At 55.5% G+C, this 21,379-nt stretch overlaps 1 protein-coding gene across 1 annotated transcript in view; it reads right to left on the reverse strand.

Annotated features, from left to right (window-relative positions):
• Nucleotides 1-3,404: 3,404 nt before the first annotated feature.
• CAPN5 (calpain 5) overlaps nt 3,405-21,379 on the reverse strand; it is a 53,620-nt gene continuing 35,645 nt past the window's right edge. The window contains exons 4-13 of the mRNA XM_080641912.1: nt 16,048-16,256; nt 15,245-15,437; nt 14,465-14,658; nt 13,773-13,850; nt 10,749-10,944; nt 9,975-10,097; nt 8,673-8,869; nt 7,687-7,802; nt 7,012-7,148; nt 3,405-6,107 (exon numbers count right to left, since the gene is read on the reverse strand). Of these exons, the coding sequence (XP_080498038.1) occupies nt 5,925-6,107; nt 7,012-7,148; nt 7,687-7,802; nt 8,673-8,869; nt 9,975-10,097; nt 10,749-10,944; nt 13,773-13,850; nt 14,465-14,658; nt 15,245-15,437; nt 16,048-16,256 (1,626 nt within the window). The 3' untranslated portion in view covers nt 3,405-5,924. The remainder of the gene's footprint in view (nt 6,108-7,011; nt 7,149-7,686; nt 7,803-8,672; nt 8,870-9,974; nt 10,098-10,748; nt 10,945-13,772; nt 13,851-14,464; nt 14,659-15,244; nt 15,438-16,047; nt 16,257-21,379) is intronic.

Here is a 21,379-nt window from a genome sequence, read left to right on the forward strand (position 1 = left end):
CCACCTGCTGGGCACAGGCATGGCTGCCAATGGCGCCCCCTTGGGAGCCAGGCTGAGCATCCAGCTCTGACTGGAGAAGCGACATGGGGGACTCAGCCGCTGCAGAGGCCAGGACTTCCTCTGACACAACAGTCCTGACCCCGAAGACCCCTGGATGCCGCAGTGTGCTTGGCCAGGTGGCCCTCGCAGCAACTGCTCTGGAACATGGTCCCCACTCCTACACTCGGTACCTACCACTCCTCCATCACCGATCCACTGAGCCAGGCTGGGCAGGCAAGTGCGTCAGCCCTACACAGATGGGAAAACTGGGCCCCCTAAGCCTTAGGCATAGGGTGTGAGCTGTGAGGGGTGGGCAAGGAGTGGTGGGGAGCTGGGGAGGGGTGATCTCCAGATGCCCTAACAGCCAGATGCCTGCTAAGGGCCAGGCTCTGTGCTGAGGTGGGCACAAAATTCATAATGTCTTTTTTTTTTTTTTAAATAAATCTTTATTGTTCAGATTATTACAGGTGTTCCTCTTTTTTTCCCCCCATAGCTCCCCTCCACCCGATTTCCCACCCCACCCCATGCCCTTTCCCCCGCCACTGTCTTCATCCATAGGTGTAAGATTTTTGTCCAATCTCTTCCCGCACCCCTCACACCCCCTTCCCCCTGAGAATTGTCAGTCCACTCCCTTTCTATGTCCCTGATTCTATTATATTCACCAGTCCATTCTGTTCTTCAGATTTTTTATTCACTTGATTTTTAGATTCACTTGTTGGTAGGTATGTATTTGATGTCATTTTGTTGTTCATAATTTTTATCTTTACCTTTTTCTTCTTCTTCCTCTTCTTAAAGAATACCCTTCAGCATTTCATGTAATCCTGGTTTGGTGGTGATGAACTCCTTTAGCTTTTTCTTGTCTGTGAAGCTCTTTATCTGACCTTCAACTCTGAATGATAGCTTTGCTGGGTAGAGTAATTTTGGTTGTAGGTTCTTGCTGTTCATCACTTTGAATATTTCTTGCCACTCCCTTCTGGCCTGCATAGTTTCTGCCGAGAAATCAGCTGACAGTCGTATGGGTACTCCCTTGTAGGTAACTGTTTTTCTCTTGCTGCTTTCAAGATTCTCTCTTTGTCTTTTGCTCTTGGCATTTTAATTATGATGTGTCTTGGTGTGGTCCTCTTTGGATTCCTTTTGTTTGGGGTTCTCTGCACTTCCTGGACTTGTAAGTCTATTTCTTTCACCAGGTGGGGGAAGTTTTCTGTCATTATTTCTTCAAATAGGTTTTCAGTATCTTGCTCTCTCTCTTCTTCGAGTACCCCCATAATTCTGATGTTGGTATGCTTGAAGTTGTCCCAGAGGCTCCTTACACTATCTTCATATTTTTGGATTCTTTTTTCTTTTTGTTTTTCTGGTTGGGTGTTTTTTGTTTCCTCATATTTCAGATCTTTGGTTTGATTCTTGGGGTATGTTGATCCACAGTTGAGTTTCTGTATATTCTTTATTTTAGACAGTGTATGCTTAATTTCTGACTGGTCCTTTTCCATTTTTTTTTTTTTTTTGGCATTCTCATTAAGATCCTTAAAGGTCTCACTAAGTTCCTCAGCAGTTTTTAGAAGATTCTTGAGTAACCTTATAAATGTGGTTCCGAACTCTATGTCATCCAGTAGTTTGCTTTCCTCCATTTCTTTCATTCGTGACATGTTTCTTTGTCTCCACATTTTGCTGCTTCCCTGTGTTGATGGAGTGGCTTTGTGTGGTAGGTGACCTATAGGGGCCAGTAGCTCAGCCTCCCCAATCACCTGAGGTGGACGCCTTTGGTACACCCCTTTGTGGGCTGAGCGCAAAGTCTTGGTGTAGTTAAGCCTTGATTGCTGTTGGTACACTGGGAGGAATTGACCTCCAGGCCAACTGGCTGTGAGGACCTGCTGTGTCTATAATGGAAGAACTGCTGCGCTGGAGACACGCTTATGGTGCAGGACTTGTTTCAGTGGGGCTTTGGTGCTCACTGAGTCTGCCTCTTGAATGTGTCATTTATGGATGTGAGGAGTTGAAATCTGGTGTCTCACACTGACCACTAGGTACACTGGCTTCTGGATCTCCAATGGGGTGCAGGTCAGCTACTGTCTGAGGCCACCCAGCAGGAGCTACAGCGAGAACTACAGTTTTCTCCTCTTTGCTTGGGGTTTGGAGGTTTTGGAGCTGTCTGACCCGGGCTGCAAGTTTGCTAGGTTAAGCTGCGATAGGGCAGGCCATTCATATGCAAAAGCCGCTGCTTGGAGCTTGGGTGGGTTTGTAGGTTGTGTGGGGCGGGGTCTCAGGGCGTCACTAGGCTAGGGCGTGGCAAACAGCCATGGCTGCTAGTCAGCCGGCTCTGTGTCTCCAACCGTGTCCCCGCGCCCCGCGCCCCAGCGCAGTAAACAATTATTCTTGCATGCAATCCTGCAAGCAAGCCACCCTCACTTTCCCACCCGATGGCAGACAGTCCAGCTTCTGCTCATAGGAGTTTGGGTCCCCCACTTCTCCCCAGAAACTGGAGTTCGGAATAATCGGGAGCTTGTCTCCCTTCGGGTTGAAAAAAGCAGCACTCCCAGTCGCCCACCGCCAGACCTATTCGTGTGCTTCCGTACCTCAGCTTTTCAGCACTTGTGCACATCTCAATGCTCTTTTCTCTTTCCTTCTAGTTGTAGAACTTCCACTCAGCCCGCTTTCCCGTGGTTCTGGGTGATAGACGTTTTGTCTTTTAGTTGTAGTTTTGAAATTGTTGTGCGAGGCAGCAGTTTAGGTGTTTACCTACGCCGCCATCTTGGATCCTCCCATAATGTCTTTTCTCCATGGTCCATTGGGGAAATCTAGGGATTGGCCTTAATTCATTTGTGTTTCTCACTCTTCACCCCAACCCAAGCACTGAGTTCTGTCCACTCTACCTCCACAATCTGTCCTGTTTCTCCCCACCACCCCTGGCTTCCTGGGCTCAAGCTGCTTGCTCTGGTCTGCCCACATCCACCTGCACCCTCATAAGCCCGTCTCCTCTGTCTGAAGCCCTTTATGCGGCTGCTCCCTCACTCTCACAATTGGAGCAGGGCTAACCTTCCTGCCCCTGCAACTCCCACACCACCTTACCAGGAACTCTCCGTGGGATGCTGGTCCAGATCAGAATATCTCTGTTGGTCTTCCCACTCGCACAGGGACTGTGGCTGGTCCCCTGCATCCCTAGTGCCTTGGGACAGGGCCAGCTGAGGGAATAGCTGAATGAGCCCAGAGATCTCAGCTCAGAGCTGCAATGGGCAGGCAGCGGGGTCCAGCCTCATCTAGAACGCCCAGGCCTCCCTCCCGTTGTCTCTGACCAGAGGACAGGCACCAGGGCCTGAGAAATATTCCCTCCATTATCCCTAACCCCCAGAGGGACAGACTAACACAGGATGGTCTTTCTGAGATTGTGGTCATGTTTATTCTGAGAACAGAACAGGTCTCCTTGGCCCCACAGTGGGCCCTGAGGGGAGTGAAGTCCAGATGGGGTGGTGTGGACCGGAGGCCCGGCCCATCTGCAAACGGAGACAGGCCCCTGTGGACTGAGGGTGCATCCGGTGCACAGAGCAACTGTTCTCCCCACTCACCCTCCATTCCCAACCCAGAACTCCAACCTCACCTGCCCCATCCCCAAGACTTCCGGGAACCAGGGTCCTCCACACATCCAGGATCCAGCCTGGCCCACCCCGAGGAGCAGAAAGCAAGGGCAGGGCTGGAGCCCACAGGCCTGCCAGATGGTCCTGGTTTGACCCAAGGCCCAGATGGACATAGTTGAGAACAGACCCACATGTCAGTCCCAGAAGCCCCACGTTGGCTTCTCCGGCCCTTGCTTCTTCACCCTGACTCAGGAGTGTTCATTTGAAATAGACATTGAAAAGTGATTACATGAGAGTGTACAGTGTGCACGCATACAGAGACACAGAGAAAGGGTGTGGTTTTGCCCTTATTCAGCACTTGTTAGTGAGAGTGCTGGCAAACAGGAATCACTGGCCCCGCGTTGCAGAAGGGGCCATCGAGGCACAGGAGGTTGAATGATTTGCTCCTGGTCATCGGTAGGGTCCTGGCCACAGGCCCAGGTTCTCGAGAGGAAGTTGCAGCTTTCCCAGGAGACCTTGTCCTCCTTGTTGTGCAGTTCGTAGCCCTCACTTGGCCTGTGGCCCCGACACAGGAGCAGAGCTGGCCACAGGGTGAGGAGGCAAAGTCAAGAATGCAGCGCCTCCAGCCAGGACACAGGGGCCGGGAATTCAGGTTTCCGAACTTCCCAGCAAGCCCACAGGAATGCCTGTTCTTGAGCCAGCTGAACGTTTTTATTTACGTTGCCTAGTCTGGAGCCCGAGAAGGGTTAAGAGAGACCCTAAGCGGGTACAGCGCCTGCACGATTGTTGCCAACTTGCAAAACATCAAAGTACAACACACCCTCTTCTTTATCCACCTCCAGACCCCTTCTGAGAAGGTCTGGCTTCTCCTTATCCCTCCCCAGGTGGAATCAAAATAAAATCAGCCCAGCCGGTGTTGCTCAATGGTTGGACGTCGACCCAGGAATCAAGAGGTCACTGGTTCAATTCCTAGTCAGGACACATGCCCAGGCTTGATCCCCAGTAGGGGGCGTGCAGGAGGCAGCCGATCGATGATGTTTCTATCCCTCTATCCCTCTCCCTTCCTCTCTCTCTAAAAAAAAAAAAAAAATCAATAAAAATAAAATCAGAGGACCACAAGAACTGGAGTGTAAGAAGAGAAAAGGGGCTCACCGGCTTTCAGTTTTCCTTTTAAAACCCCTGGTTAAAACTGAGAGTTTTAAAACAAAAGAATATAAAATGTTGAGGACTAAAAGGAACATTTTGGTCTGGGCAGCAAGAAGAGGGCTGTGGCCTCCCTGGCTGCATTTTAGGGGGAATGTTGGCGGCGAGCCTCTGGTCTGGTGATGGGTTTCCCTCTCTCCTGCCAAGCCCTGATGCCAACAACCCGGAGCCCCTTCTCCCAGGAAATTCCAGTGCTTGCAGCAAAGGGGGTCCTGAGAATATGTCCCTCCCCCTTGCGTCCACATGTCCTCCCTACCCGCCTGGCCCCTGGCCACCAAACTGGGCACACGCCTTCTGGGACCAGGGCTGTGGAGACAGGAAGACGCCCTTCCTTTCCATCGCTGACGAAACTTCTCGGGGGGCCTTAAACCAGAGGCCGGGGATGAGATCAACATGGGGTGAGATGGTAGCTGCAGCTCTCTGGGCATCCAACCACTTGCCAGAGGGGACCTCGGAGCAGAGCTGTGGCCCAGCGTTGACGCCAGGTCTCCCGGAGCCGGGGGCAGGGGCCCAGCTCCCCCTGGGGTCTCATGGGGTCGCTTACTCACTTGGCAAATCTCTGTTGAAGAAATGAATGGATGGGCAGGTGCATGGAATTCAAAAATGAACAGATGTCACCTGCATGTTTCCCAAATTCCAGCCGGAGCAGGAACCCAGCAAGGGCCAAGAGCCCTTTCAAGGTGGCTAGGAAGTCAAGTTTAGTGACAGAGAAAGCGACGTCCGGGACACTGGGGCAGGTGCAGGAAAGGAGGGGCGAGAGTGGGGCTTGGGGGTGTGGCAGTTTGTGTGTAAACAAGTAACATCTTGGCACTCCGTGGGCTGACAGCAGGGCCTGGGGGAAACATTTTCAACGGATCAAGTCCCTTAGCAGTAGGGACAGCTGGGGAAAGGAGGGCTATTTAAATCTCAGGCAAGAAGACGTCTCCGTGAGGAAGGAACGCTGTGGGGTCCTCAGGACACGGAGGCCCAGAGAGGGGCAGAGACCTCCCAAGCTCACAGAGGGAGTCAGGGGGAAGTTGGGAAAAGGACCCCAGTGTCCTAGCTCCCAGGCTAAGCCCTGGCCGGGGACATGCAGGTGGCGGTGAGAATTGTGGGGGCCAGGGAGGCAGAAAGGCATCAGACAGCCGTGAGGGAGGCGCTGCTGAGGATGCGCACGGCAATGGTGCCTGGCAGGTCGCTGGGCTGCCGGCTGTCTCGGTCCCGGAGGTGGAGGGTGTGCAGGGCCTGGAGGTCATCGGGGTCAGCCTTCAGCTGCACCTGGCCCAGGAACTCATCCTTCAGGACTCGGTGGTTCCAGATCTGGAGGAGACAGAGGAACATGGGGGCCATCTCCAAGGATAGGGCCGTGGGGGCTGCTGGCAGTTTTGGCAGGGCCTCGATCCCGTCCTTCATTGCCTCTGCCTCCCCATGAAGCCCTTTTCTTCGGCTTCCCCGCCTCTGTCCAAGCCCCTTCCACATATAAAGTTAAGTTTGTTACTATTAGCTCTGTGTGACCTTGAAGTCTGTGTGACCTTGAAGAGTGATATACCCACCCCCTGCCTGTTGTCCCCATCTTTAATATGAGTGGCCCCTTTGGTCTTTCTTGCCCCAACATCTATAGGTCTGTGTTGGATTTGGGGTTCGGAAAACCTGCAGTGCCTCCCCTGCGGGGGTGACTCCCCTGCGGGGGTGCCTAAGTGTTCATTTTTACAGATGGTTTCTCACCGCAGAGATGCTGGCCTGGGCCCGGGGGATAGAGAGCTTCCTGCTAATGAGCTCAGAATGGTCATCACTGGCCACCTTGGCCTAGGAGGACAAGGAAGCCCAGGCACAGGGACCTGGCTTTCTGACCCCTGCCCTCTGACCTGCCACCTGCCGCTTCCGTGCCACGTTTCCAGGTAAGCCCCCCTGCAGGGGAGTTTAAGGAACCACTCCCACTTTGGGGCAAAATCGGCAGAGAAGACCACTGTCCCTGGCCAGACTCTGCTGGGGCTCAGAATCACAGCAGCTGACCTAACTCCCCACCCCGGCGAGGGAACGCTGGAGCACCAGGAGGGGCAGGCGAGAGAATTCCCAGGGCCACACTGTGCCGGGGACAGAGTGGGACCCAGAACCGAGCATTCCTGGGTCCCGTCAAAGGCTCTGCCACCCCAGGCTCAGCCCCTCTGAACAGGGAAGTGTCTGGATAGGGGCACAGGAGGGGCCCCAGGACCTGTGGGCTCACCTGGACAGTGATGGGCTGGCCTGACTTTTTGCGGTAGAAGATGCCTTTCACATCGTACTCAGGCGTCGAGGTACCCTTCTGCATGGCTGAGCGGACTTTGTGCCCCTCACACTTGATGATCACATAAGAGTTAGCCCCTAGAAAGGTGGAGGGGGTGATGGGGTGAGGATGGGGGGCTGGGGTAGGGCCTGGGGGGAACAGATATCTTGGGGGTGAGGTCCTTTCCCCAGAGCAGAAGCCTGGGCTCATGTATTCAAGAGGAGGCAGACCAGGAGGGGACACACCGCTCATCTCTGGCCTCCAGGCCTTTACCCATGTTGTTCTGTCCAGAGCGTCCTTCCGCCCTAGTCCATTTCACCAGGCTTCGCACCTTAACACCCCCTCGGCCTGGAGAAAGGCCACTCCCTTCAGGAAGCTCTCCCTCCCAGCTGCCTGTTCCCGAGCCCAGTGCCCCACCTCACTGGAGGCCTCCCAAGAGCAGGAGGCAGAGTGTTTCTCTCTATGCACCCAGCTTCCTCCCAGGGCAGGGCCTGAGTGGATGTCAGGAAAGGTTTGCTCATTCAGTGATCGAGGGCAGGGAGCTCAGGAGGCTGGGCGTCTTCAGCAGGGGAGGGGAGGAGACATGGGGCAACTCCCAGGGGAGGAGGGTGGAGGGCTTTCCTCGATCCAGCGCACCTGTCGGGGAGTCCTTGAGACCAGCAGCCCCTAGGACGTGCACCTGGGTCACCAGCTGTGGGTAGCCGCACAGGGAGCTCCAGCAAGAGCGGGGCGGCTCGTCCAGGCACAGCTCCCTGGACAGAGCAGAGCAAAGAGGCGGGAGGTCACGGAGTGGGGTCAGGAAGATGGAAGACAAGGGGGTTCAAGAAGTGGGGAGGGGAGACTCGTCCTGGGCAAACTCCCTGGGCTTCCTGCTGCTCTATCCCCACCCAAGGGTGCCCGCCCCATCCTTCCCCAAGGGAAAAGCAATTTATTGAGCACCTACTGTGTGCCAAGCCCTCTGTTGGGATGTTATAGGAATTATTTCTAATCCCCACAAAGCCCCAGAAGGTAAGTGACTATTATGCCCATTTTACAGATTGGGAAGCATCAGGCTCAGCAGGGAAGGGGCCTGCCCACCAGCTGGGGGAGCCCAGGCTGGCAGGATCAAGGCCCACTGGGCCCACCACACGAGCTGGCCCCCGGGCGTGGGATGTGGGCAGGCAGCACCGAACCTGGGCTGCCTACCTAGGTGGAGGGCAGTGTGGGGCCCACAGGGGCTGCACCCCTGCAGGGATGGAACGGTGTTAGCAGTCTACCGAGCCCAACGCGAGATCTTGGAAAACATCCCCAACCTCAATCCCCGATTCTGATCCATAACACGAAGGGGTCAGGCCTCCTATTCCGGGTTGGAGAAAAGCAGATGGAACGAGTGAGAGCTTCTGTGTAAACTGTGAAGAGCTATGCTCAGATGAGGAGCTGTGCCATTAGGTGGCTGAGAGAGGCTGGGACAGGGAGCAGGGGAAGGGAGAGGAAGGAGACAGGCGCTGGGGTGGCTGGAGGCCTGGGCTCTACGGCTGGGCAGACACTGAGCAACTTTGAGTCAGATTCTGGGCCAGCCTGGTGTGGACCTCGGCCCCACCCCACCCGCCCACCACCCTGGGCCCGAGCCAGGCCCTGCGCACCGGCAGTTGGAGGGCACGTCGGTGAAGACTCGGAGCAGGAACTCGCCAGTGTGGCCTGGCTCGAAGGTGGTGGGGATGATGACGTAGCGCCCCGCCCGCTGGTCCGTACGCAGGAAGACACTGCGTGAGTTGATGTAGATGGAGCTGGCGGCTCTGTGCTGCAGGCTGTGCATGCGGTACTGGCGGTTCTCCTCCACCTGCAGGCAGTGGAGGTCACACGGAGCCCCCGGCTCCACCGCACCCCACATCTCACAGCGCTCCCTCACCACCGTGCAAAAGAGTAATAGAGCCACGTCATGGAATGCCCAGAACAGGCAAAGCTACAGAGACAGAGCAGACGAGTGTCTCTCGTGGGGTGGGGTGCATGGGACTGGGTGACAGTGACTAAAGGGTGTGGGTGATGAAATGTTCTAAAATTGATGTGGTGACGGTTGCAGAGCTCTATGGACACACCAAAATCACTGCACACTTTAGATGGCTGAATGGTATGGGATGTGAGGTGGGGGTAATAGGAATTCCCGATAACAACGTCTGTGGGGATTCTGACCATCACTATCTGCCCAGGTCACAGCTGGTGTCCATGAAGTGACAGCGCCAGCTGGTCGGACAAGCTAGGCCATCGCTGGAATACGTGCCACGATAAGCTTCAGGCGCGTCAGTGGGGGTCAGACACGTCACGTCAGTCACGGCACATCAGCACACAGTGAATGGACCGACACAACGGCATGAACGGGCTGTCATGACCAGCATGTCAAATGCCAGGGACTCGACTCAGGCCACGCGCCCAGCACATCCACGTGGTGTCACCAGGTTCTCGGCGTCTGGCTCTACGCTGAGTGTCATCACGCACTGAGCGTCACGCTACGTGGAAGGTACCCGGGTCCCGGCCCCGGAGGAGTGGCCACTGGTGAGCCTGCTTGGCTCTGCTCAGGGGGCCTCCTCCCTGTGCCCAGCAAAGCCTCCAAGTCAGCGGGACCCAGAGCCCCGAGGGAGGGGGCAGCAGGGGGCTCCCGGAGCCTGGCCCCACCCACCAAAGTCCTCCCCTTCCCCACCCACCAAGCAGCCCAGGCCCATGGGTCTCGGGCAGGAAGAAATCAGGCTGAGTGCTCCCCTGGGAGCCAATCCCAGGCAGGCTGGGCCTCGGTGGGTCCTGCAACCAGGACGGATGCCACAGCATGCCCCTGGCGTCAGCCAACGTGGTCAGGGTGACAGGGATGATGTCGGTGAGCAAGGTGTTCTTCCCCTGGTGCCGGCGGCCCAGACGCCAGCTCCCTCACTCTCCTCAGCCAGAGCTGACCTCACCTTGTAGATGTCGAAGCCGATGGCCAGGTTTTCGCCCTTGCCGTCCCGACGGGTGGACTGCTTAGGCCGCTGCTGGATGGAGATCAGCACTTCATCTTCCGCCTTCTTGACATCAAAGATGTACTGCAGGCATGGCCGAGGAGGGAAGACACCGGTGAGGCCAGGCTGGTAATGGGCTCGCTGGCTCCCGGAAGCTCAGCCCACAGCCCACAGCTGGGTGAGCGTGGCAAGTCACATCACCTCTCTGAGCCTCAGTCCCTCACCTGAAAGATGGGCCTAAAATGCCTACAGTGCATGAGGGGTGGAGGACTTGATGAGATCACGCATGCTCAGCTCGGAGACGCATGCAGTTGGTGCTCAATAAAGACACACCTTGGATCCCAGGTTTTGGCACCAAAAAATAAAAATAAAAAGGACACACCAAGCATGAGGACTAAGCAGTAGGAGGGGCATGACAGAGGAGGCTGCAGGGGAGAGGTGCCGCGGAGGAGCGGCCTGGCCAAGCTCACCCAGAAGGCGAGTACTGTGTGTGTGGAAATAAGGGGTTTGAGCCCCGGTTCAGCCTCTAAATGTCCCTGTAACTCTGGACAAGACCCTCAGTCCTCAGAGCCTTTCCCTCGGTTCTGCCAGCTGTGGGGACTACACGACCACCCAGACATGCCATCCAGCCCCCGTGTAGGGACGGGTGTGCTGAGGCCCACAGAGGGACAGGGACGACCGAGGTGATGCAGGCGTCCCTGGCAGGAGGTGCCGAGGGCCCCCACCACCGCTCACCTGTGGGTTCTGGAAGAAGGTGTCCTTGTGGTTGATGCAGCCCCCACTGCGGTTCTGCCACGGGTCCTCGTGCCGCGTCCAGGCCCCGCGCAGCCGGGCCTCCTCCCAGGTCTTGTGGATGCTCAGGTAAGACGTGTTGAGCAGGCGGCACTTGATGATGTCGGTGAAGTATTGGCACACGTCCTGGAAGGTCATCCTGGCGTGGCAAGGGGCTGAGTCAGGCAGGTCCCCCATCCGGCCCACCATCTGCTCGCCCTGCATGCTCTGAACCATGACTCACACAACAGTGAGCATGGACATGGCGTCACACAGACCCTTCACATCTCTTTTGGCCTCAGTTTCCCGATTTGTAACTTGGGACTGGATCGAACAACAGCGGCCATCTCACAGAGCGAGTGTAGGAATTAACTAGTGCAACAAAAGCATGTTGTACGACTCCTGGCAGACAGAGGCAATTGCAAAGGCTGGCTGTTACAATTATTAATAGTATCAAGAATGAATATGGGTAGCGCTCTACAGCTTATAAAGCACTTTTCCATCCATTATCTTCCACGGCTGTTGTGGGGCCTGAATAAACTGATGGCGGGAACCCCTTGGTAAGCGTGCTGCAGAGGCCAGGATGTTGCCATGGTCACTGCGTGCTGCACACACTCCAGAGCCTGGGTGGGGGAGGGGAAGTGCCCATCCCCTTCAAGTAGGCATATATAAGCACATGCACATACACTGAGTGGCCATATTATTATGATCTCTGAACGCATAATAATCTGGCCACTCAGTGTGTGTGTGTGTGTGTGTGTATTAGAGGCCTGGTGCATGAATTCGTGCATGGGAGGGGGCTAGGGGGAGGGGACATGGGCGGTTGGCTGGCCTGCCTGCTGGTTGAACTCCTGGTTGAGAGGACAATTTGCATATTAGCCTTTTATTATATAGGATATACACTGAGTGCATTCAGAGATCATAATAATCTGGCCACTCAGTGTATAGGCACCATGTGTGAACATATATGAGAAAGGCCTTGGAAAGAAGCCCCTTACACTAATGAGGAGTTTCTATTACTATGTTTTAACTCAACTGATCCCTGAGCCAAACTGGGCACAGAGGATCTCATCCACAGGAGCTCAGACCAGGGGACCTGAGGGGCCTCCTGCAGGGGCTCCCCTGACACCGCAGGAGGGGTCCTCACTGGGTACCACGGTCACTCCATCTGCCTCTGGGCCTGCCTGGGCCCTCACAGCATCCACTACACACAAGGTGCCCAGTACCCCTCCAGGAAATGGCTGAGTCTCTGAGTCAAATGTCCTGCTGAAGAGTGACACTGAGTCTGGCACACAGTCAGGACTAAATACAGGCTGAAGGATGCAGAGGGGAGTGGATGCAGGATGGGTGGATGCAGGATGAGTGGATGCAGGATGAGTGGATGCGGGATGAGTGGATGCAGGATGAGTGGATGGAGGATGAGTGGATGCAGGATGAGTGGATGGAGGATGAGTGGATGGAGGATGAGTGGATGCAGGATGGGTGAGTGCAGGAAGGAATGAATGCAGAATAGGTGGATGCAGGATGGGTGGGTGTAGGATGAGTGGATGCAGGATGAGTGGATGGAGGATGAGTGGATGCAGGATGGGTGAGTGCAGGAAGGAATGAATGCAGGATGGGTGGATGCAGGATGGGTGGATGGAGGATGAGTGGATGCAGGATGGGTGAGTGCAGGATGGGTGGATGCAGGATGAGTGGATGCAGGATGAGTGGATGCAGGATGAGTGGATGCAGGATGGGTGGATGCAGGATGAGTGGATGTGGGATGGGTGAATTCAGGATGAGTGGATGCAGGATGAGTGGATGTGGGATGGGTGGATGCAGGATGGGTGGATGCAGGATGGGTGGATGCAGGATGGGTGGATGCAGGATGAATGAGTGCAGGAATGAATGAATGAATGAATGAATGTAGGATGGGTGGATGCAAGATGAATGGATGCAGGAATGAATGAATGCAGGATGAGTGGATGCAGGATGAATGAGTGCAGGAATGAATGAATGAATGAATGTAGGATGGGTGTATGCAGGATGGGTGGATGCAGGATAAGTGGATGCAGGATGGGTGGATGCAGGATAAGTGGATGCAGGAATGAATGAATGCAGGATGGGTGGATGCAGGATAAGTGGATGCAGGAATGAATGAATGCAGGATGGGTGGATGCAGGATAAGTGGATGCAGGAATGAATGAATGCAGGATGGGTGGATACAGGATGAATGAGTGCAGGAATGAATGAATGAATGAATGTAGGATGGGTGGATGCAGGATGAATGGATGCAGGAATGAATGAATGCAGGATGGGTGGATGCAGGATGAATGAATGCAGGATGGGTGGATGCAGGATGGGTGGATGCAGGATGAGTGAATGCAGGATGGGTGGATGCAGGAATGAATGAATGCAGGATAAGTGGATGGATGTAGGATGAATGAGTGCAGGAATCACTGGACTCTAAGCGATGCTGCAGCCATCTTCCCAGCCCACCCCCCCACCCCACATGCCTCCCTAAACTTACTCTTCCAAAAATCTAAGTGTGCACTCTTGCCTCTGGGGTGGGTCTCTCTCCCTGACCAACAACGGCTCCTCTGCACGCAGAGTCTCAGCTTAGGAGGCAGCCCCCTCCCTGTGAGGCCTCTCTTCTTCCCTAACTGCGCTGGGCAAGCAGGCTGCCAGCATGGCCCCTGCCCTCTGGCCGATCCCCCACCTACTGGCCTCCTGTTGAGGTGCTGAGGGCCTCAGCCTGGTGCCCCAGCAGCCTAGGGGCCCTGAGGTGGGCGGGGGCACTGTGGAGAAGACAGGGCTGCCCCACTCCTCTTACAGAGCAGGAAACAGGCCCAGAGGGACAGCGTGACTTGTCCAAGGCCGCACGGCAGGTGGAGGGTGTGGCATTTGCTGGAGCCCTGGCTCCTACCTCCCCTTGGCGTCCCTGCCCAGCACACGGGAGGTCCTCCCTCAGCCCCAGACGTCCACCTGGGGCAAGAGCACACTCACCAGAACTCGCCATCATCCTGCACAGTCACACCCATCTTCTCCCGCTCGCTCTTGCTCACCTTCCGCCACTCCTCTGAGCTGGGGTGCGGCACAGGGGAAGGGAAGAGGAGAGAGTAAGTGGAGGGACCCCACCGGGCCCCCTGGCAAGGGCAAGGAGGACGAGGGATGTGTGCAGCAGGCCTCCATCAGGTGGGTGTGGGTGGGCACCTGGGGCTATGCCCAGCCCCTCTCTACGACGCCTGTCTGCCCACTTCCACAGCTAACGTGGGCAGGGCCTGGAGGTCAGGGAGCAGAGCTGCAGGCTGCGGGTACAGGGGGACAAGACCCTCCATGGAGGGGCTCCTTTACTGGGGGCCTGGTCTCTCTTCACCAAGCACAGAGCGGTCACCCCCATGCTCACCCCTGGTGGCCTCCCTCTCTGCTTCCTCCCCCCTCACTGGCCAGATTGGTCTCTATGTCCCCAGCTCCAGGCCTTTGCGCATGCTGAATCCACCCCCAGGTGCCCACTCTAAAGTCGTCTCCTCCTAATGCCATCTAACTCCCAAATCCTCAAGACCCAGCCCTGGACCAACCTCCTCCAGGAAGCCCGTCTGTCCTCGTCCAAGCCCTCATACCAAGGCCCCCTCCCCCCCCCCACCCCACCGCAACTGCCTCTCCTCCCCCTGTGCCTGCACTCCCACCCCAGGCCTCACGTGTCGCTCCACGGCCCGTTCCACTCTCGCTCGCCCCAGGGGTTGCGCAGGCGGATCATGTCCAGCTTCTCGGACTTGAAAAAGGCCAGCAGGCCGTGGCCCAAGCGCACCTTGCGCACGTCGGTGATGGCATAGGCGTGGCCTTTCACCAGGCCACATGCCAGGCGGACCTCCATGTCTGCCGCTGTCACGGCCTGCGGAGGAGGGTGAGGTGGCTCAGAGAGGCGGGGCCCTGTCAGGCTGCAGGTGGAGCCAGGGGCCCAGCGCCCCCTCAGAACGGGGAGAGGATGGCAGCCCCACACCACTGGGTCAGCCAAACCTGGATTCAAATTCTGCCTTCCCTGAGTCTCAGCTTTCCCAAGGAAGCATGAGCAGCCAATGAAATGAGACCACACGCCCAGGCCTGTGCCAGCAGGCAGCAGGCTCCCTCCCCTCTCCCAGTTACCTCATAGTTTGTGATGCCCCAAATTTTGACTGAGGAACCTCAGAAGTATAGACACCACTCACCCCAATATGAGGGGGCCAGGAAAAAGGGTGTTGGTCAAACAGTGCCGGCAAGGCATTTCATAGCGTAGGGGGCGGGGGCAGGCGGCTTGTGCTGCCCGGCACTGGGGCGGGGCTTGCACCCTCCAACTGCTCCCTTCCCCCATGAGCCTAAGAGTCTGGATTTATGAACCAACCCAGGCAGGGGCTCTGCCTGGGACACCACAGCCACCCCCCACCCCTATTCGAGTTGGTAAAGGGGAGGGGCCACCTCTGGGGCTGGCTCAGTGTTCTTACCTTGATGGAGGCGCTGATGAGGCCTCCCCGGCTGTGCACCTTCAGCATGCGCTCAAAGAGTGCGTTCCTCTTGGCTTCGTCATTGGCAAAGTCACCCTCGGTCAGGTCGATGGGCTCAGAAACGCCACCTGTGAAGTCCACCAGCGCATCCGCCGTGTTGCCTCCATCCAGGGCCTGGTAACAGCCCGCCAGCCTGGGGAGCAACGTGGAAAGAATTCCCAGCTCATGCTCCCCAGCCACGCTAAATCCTTCACATTACAGGGGAGATTTTGAGACTCAGAGAAGTCAAGCAAACTGCTTCGGTCACACAGCAGAGCCAACGTTTGTCCCACGGAGACACACCACCTTATCACTCACATTTCCCTTAGACTTAGCAGCCCATCTCCAGAAATTTACCACATCCCCAGCAAGGCCTCCGGGGAGGACTCAGCAACCTGGATCTTTGGGAAAGATCCACTGACCTGAATGTGAGTGCTGGCTCTGCCCGGCCACTGGCAGGAAGCCATTTTGGGCCTCAGTCTTCTCAGGTGTAAGTGGGAGTAACTATTCCTCCCGATGTGGGTTGGTTGTGGGGACTTGACAACCAGGTACCCAGAGGGCCTTCAGTCCAGGCCTCCACCTCACCCAGCGTAGGCTCAGCTGGCCATGCCCTGGGCGCCTGGGCCCTGAGCATGCTGTGTGACTTTGCACCAGCCCCTGCCCTCTCTGCGCCAGGAGCCCTGGCTAAAGGAACCCATGTGGAGCCCAGCAGCAGTGCCACCCCGGCCTGGCCACCTGCCCTCCTGCCCCCTGCCGGTACCTACTTGGCATAGGCCTTCTCCACCAGGGCACACCAGAACTCGTTTGGGGAGTTGGAGTGGCAGTAGATGAGCTGGTTGTTGACTGTGGGCAGCCGGTCGTCGATGACCACATCCACCCACTCCCCAAAGCGCCAGAAATGGAAGTGGAAGATGCCCGCGTAGGCATCGGGCTTCTCGGGGTCCCACTCCTGCTCCTTCCAGTCTGGGATGACCTGGAGGTGGGCGACATGATGGGGACACACTGAGGTCACATCTGGCTTCCTGAGGAAATGGGGGGGGGGCATGCTTCCAGGGAATCCAATGGAAAGGAATACTGGGTTCGATGCCCACCTCTGCCATGAACAGTGTGGGACTTGGGTACATCCTTCCCCATCTCTGCAGTGGCTGGAGGCTCCCTCAGTCCCTTCCAGCTCTGTCATTCTAAGATCCTATGAGCTTCCCCTCCCTTCCTCGTGCCTCTATCTGCTTCCTCCCCCCGCAGAAACATCTCATATTGTTACAGAAGACTGGGAAAAAAAACAAGTGACGCTTAGAGAAAGGGAGTTACATTTTATTATGCACAGGCCCAGATAAAAATGTGCCTTTCAAATTCTGGCGCCCCCCCTCTCCCCCCGTGGAGGAAACCTTTTCTTTTTCTTTTTTTTTTTTTTTTTAAATATATTTTATTGATTTTTTACAGAGAGGAAGGAAGAGGGATAGATAGTCAGAAACATCGATGAGAGAGAAACATCGATCAGCTGCCTCTTGCACACCTCCTACTGGGGATGTGCCCGCAACCAACTTACATGCCCGTGACCGGAATCGAACCTGGGACCTTTCAGTCCGCAGGCTGACGCTCTATCCACTGAGCCAAACCGGTTTTGGCGAAACCTTTTCTATTTATACTTTTCCTAGCTCTTTTGTCTCCCAAATTTGGAATGAGACTTCCGGGCCTTCTGGGAAAGAAGGCCTACGTGCTGGGAAGGGGCCATGAGACCATATCTCAAGGCCTGGCCTGGTGTCAGCACTGACAACTCTGTCTGGGGCATAGTCCACAGCCTCTCTGGAATGGGAGTAGTCTTATTTTCCTTATTATTTAAGCAAGCAAGCGTTTACAGAAGCCAAAATAGCAGGGTTAAAATTTCAAACAGCAGTTTTTATATAAGATGGATGCTTCAATATCCACCCCAGTTCCTACCTGGTGAATGGTGCCACAACTCCCCCCCCCCCCCACATCCCCACCCCCAGCCTGCGACAGGAGCTGGCAACCATGCTGGCTCTTCCCCCTCTCCATCCAATCAGGCCAATCCTAGCTCCTACATTCTGCTAAAATCCGTCTCCTCTGTCCTTCCCCCAGCACCTCCCTGCTTCCAGTCTCCCATCTCCTCGTCTGGGACACTAGCAGCATCAGCAGCCACCTCTGCCTTCACCCCACACAGATAGCAGAGTGAGCTTTCTGATCAGCACGTCCCTGGAAAAACACCTAAGGTGCTCCGCCCACTCCACCACCTCCCAGGCTGGTTTCTCTACCCGACCCCAACCCCCACCCACTCCCTGCTCCAGGATCATTCTCTGTTCTTCCTCCAGCTGACTCTCACTTGTCCTTTAGGGCCCACCCTCCTCCTCCAGGAAGCCCTCTTGGACTCTTCAGACGAGGCCAGGACCCCTGTCCATCAGTCTCATGGTTTCTGGTACTTATTCCAGTTATAATTAAACAAGTCTGTGATGGCATGAACAGTTCTGATCCTGTCCCTGGAATGTCAGCTCTCTGAAGGCAGGGACACTTCAGTCTTTGGTCACCGCTATCCCCCAGCACCTAGCCCAGATCCTGGTCCAGAGAGGGCGCTTGATAAACATGTGTTGACTGAATGAATAAATTCACGGGCATTACATGGGATTCCAATAACAATTATTATGATGGAGCATCTTGGAAATGTCAGGTAGCAAGCCCATGAGTGCCGTGAGTTATGTCAGTTTCATTCCCACAATAAGCCCGTGAGTAGATTCCAATTATTCATCCCTACTTTACAGATGAAAAAATCAAGCCTCAGAGAGGGCAACTGTCTTGTTCAGGGTCACACAGCTAGAAAATATACGTGTTCTTCATCAGGGAGGACTGCTCTTTGCCGGGCCCTGTGCTGCCACCGGGGACCCGGCTGAATCAGACACGGTCCCTGCCCTCAGGAAGCTCCCAGTCTTGTGAGAGAGGCAGCACACAGGGTACATTAGGGCCTTGGAGGGAAGGGGTGGAGGGCCCGGCCTGGGGGGCAGCAGCAGCTTCTGAGAACGTGTCCTGAGAACTGGCCGTGAATGTCCCCTCACAGACGAGGACAAACAGTGGCAACATGGGCATCAGGAGGTGGGCGGGAAAGGGAAAACCCTTTATCCTGCAGAGTCAGGGGACCTGCTGGCCCTGCCAAACAGGAGACTAGAGAGGCCGAGCACCATCGGGACCATGTGCAGTTCCTTCTAGAAGAAAACCACTCCCAGGATCGGGGCGGACACGCAGGCATCCAGGCTGGGGAGCCAGACATGCATCAGGAGGCTGTAACCCCCAGGGCCTGGGCGGGCCTGAGCACGGAGACTTCAGCCAAAAGCCATTCCCCAGCCCCCACACTCATTAAAGATGTTTTTGTTTATATGCCTCCTACCATCAACAGGGATGTTGGGAAAGAGAAACGCTCCCTCGTGGGACATTCAAGACCAAGAAAATGAAAATGCTAAGCACAGTGAGAGGCACCACGGTCGTGATGGAGCCCGGGAGGTGCCAGGACTGCCCGGTGCCAGGCGCAGGGCCCGCTGTTTGTCCATCACCCTGCCCCTCGCTGCTGTCTTCTGGGACAACGTACAGAAATGCTGGCAGAGGCTGCCCAGGGGCACAGTGAGGGAGGCAGGATTCACACTCAGGGCTTCGGAGCCTGGCGCAGCGTCTGGAACCCAGCGGGGGCCTGATACTGTCTGGGCCAATCCCTCCTGCCTCCTTCCTCCCCTTCGAGTGCCTCTGTGTCCTTTCTAACTAAGAGCTCCCGACTGACCCTCAGCACTCTCTCCTGCTTTACTCTCAGGACAGAAAGTTGTGCACAAAATAGGGCACATGCAGGGTGGGGTGTCATCCCCACTACACAGGCAGGAAGACTGAGGCCCAAGGGCACGGAGCGATGGGGAGTCCAAAGCTGAGAACACTGGCCTGGCCACTACACACTGCTCAGCTTCTCCCCGCTCTGAAAGCTCTGGACGGCGTGGGAATGGGGGAGGGGACACGAAGGGGGGGACGTGGAGGGGGGCTGAGGAGGGAGGAAGAAGAGCCCTCACAGGGCACTGGGAGGGCCTGCTGGGGCAGCGGGAGGATCATTAGCCAAAGCCAGGGCTTGGCTCTGAGCCCTCTGCGGTTCAAGAAGCATCTAATAAGGCTCCAGGGCCTAGAGACCTGGAGTCAGGGATCCCTTGGGCCTCCTTCCCGCTTCTGCATCACAGCCCCTGGATCAGGCAGGGGGTGGGCCCCACGCCAGCCTCCCCCGCTCCCCTGCTCTGTTGTCTGCTGGGGTGCCATGCCAGGGGGATAAGACTGTCCGGGAAGGGCACTTCACAGGCACATAAACTCAACTCCCTTCCTGACAACATCAGATCAAGCCCGAAATCAAGGGGGAGAAAAACCAAAGGCCCTGGAGCCACATCAAAGGATTCCGGACCGACTTGAAGAGGCTCCAACGACGGGCCAATCTGAGCAGCAATAAGGATAACAACTTCGGTGGATGAAAACACGTCAGATACATTCACATCCATGAGCTCATGATGAAACACAAACAATTAGTCACTACCGGAGGATGGCAGGGAATCAACTCATGTTTTTGAGCCTGGAAAATTAAGGGAAAGAATGGGAGATTTGTACAAACTGTACCTCAGAGGGGACCAAGAGCACATGAAGGGAGGTTTATATCTGGAGATGAATTCCAGCTAAGAGATGAGAAAGACATGAGAGTATTAGACGCCCACTGTTTTGCAACCACTGGATTCATGAAATCATGGCTTCTCACATCACACAACAGAGCGACCACCACCTGTGAAGCAGTTGTGCCTAATAGAATTTGAGTCTGACCCTTATCAAGCCTCTGGAGCTAAGTCCTGGGCACCGAGAACGTGTTAAACGACACCGTGAAAACAAAGCCAGCAAATCCAGATAGAGGAGCCCCCCCCACCCACCGCCCCCGGCCTTAGCCTCCTCACAGGGTACATTCCAAGACCCCAGTGGATGTCTGAAGCCGAAGCTAGTGCCAAACCCTATCTATTCTGTTTTTTCCTGGACACGTACCTATGATAAAGCTCAAGTTGTAAATCATGCAGAGTAAGATATTAATTTGGAAAAGTTTATACTTAGTGACTGTAAACTCTATTTTTCCTGTGTTATTTTTTCCTTTACATGCACACCTACGATAAAGCTCAACTTATACATCAGGCTCCATTAAGAGACAAGCACTTTGATGCTGGGACAGTTGACCTGATAACCGAGACGCCGCTAAGCGACTAACGGATGGGCCGCTTACCCCGCGAGGCTACACGGGACAGAGGGATGACTCGCGTCCAGGCAGGAGGGAGGGGACAGCATAAGAGCTCATCACGCTACTCAGAACAACGTACAATTTAAAACTTGTGAACTGTTTATTTCTGGAGTTTTCCATTTAATATTTTCGGGCCACGGTTGACCATGGGTAACTGAAACGGCAGAAAGCGAAACTGCAGACAAAGGGGCCCTGCTGCCGCTGGACACGGCACGGGACAGCGGCTCTTCAGCAAACCGTCTGCAAGGAAGACACTGAGCGGTGAAGTGGGAGCAGCCTCCTGACCTCACACTGCCCTTGGGCACCACTGGGCAGTGATGGACCTCGGGTCTCATTCGAACACACTGTGACACACACACATTTATGGCACAGATTGCACATCAGAAGATTTCCTGGATACTTGATGAAATTTAAAAATTAGTGTAAAATTTAGTTGTGTTATATTATTACTGTGAGGGTTCTTTGTTTTATTTGAAACAAGTCGTTATCATTCATAAATGCATCCAGAAATATAATGATACTAGAGGCCCGGTGCACGAATTCGTGCATGGGTGGGTCCTTAGGCCTGGCTGGCGACTGGGGCCGATCGGGGCGGCTGGGGTTAGGGACCACAGGAGGTTGGCTGGCCGTGGGAGGTTGGCTGTGGGAGCACACTGACCACCAGGGGGCAGCTCCTGTGTTGAGCGTCTGCCCCCTGGTGGTCAGTGCACCTCATAGCTACCAGCTGGTCGTCCGGTCCTAATGGGTGCTTAGGCTTTTATATGCATAGATGTTGCCTCGGGGGAAGGGTGGAGAGGAAA

The sequence above is a fragment of the Plecotus auritus genome (genome assembly GCF_963455305.1).
Source record: "Plecotus auritus genome assembly, chromosome: 9".
Classification (NCBI taxonomy): domain Eukaryota; kingdom Metazoa; phylum Chordata; class Mammalia; order Chiroptera; family Vespertilionidae; genus Plecotus; species Plecotus auritus.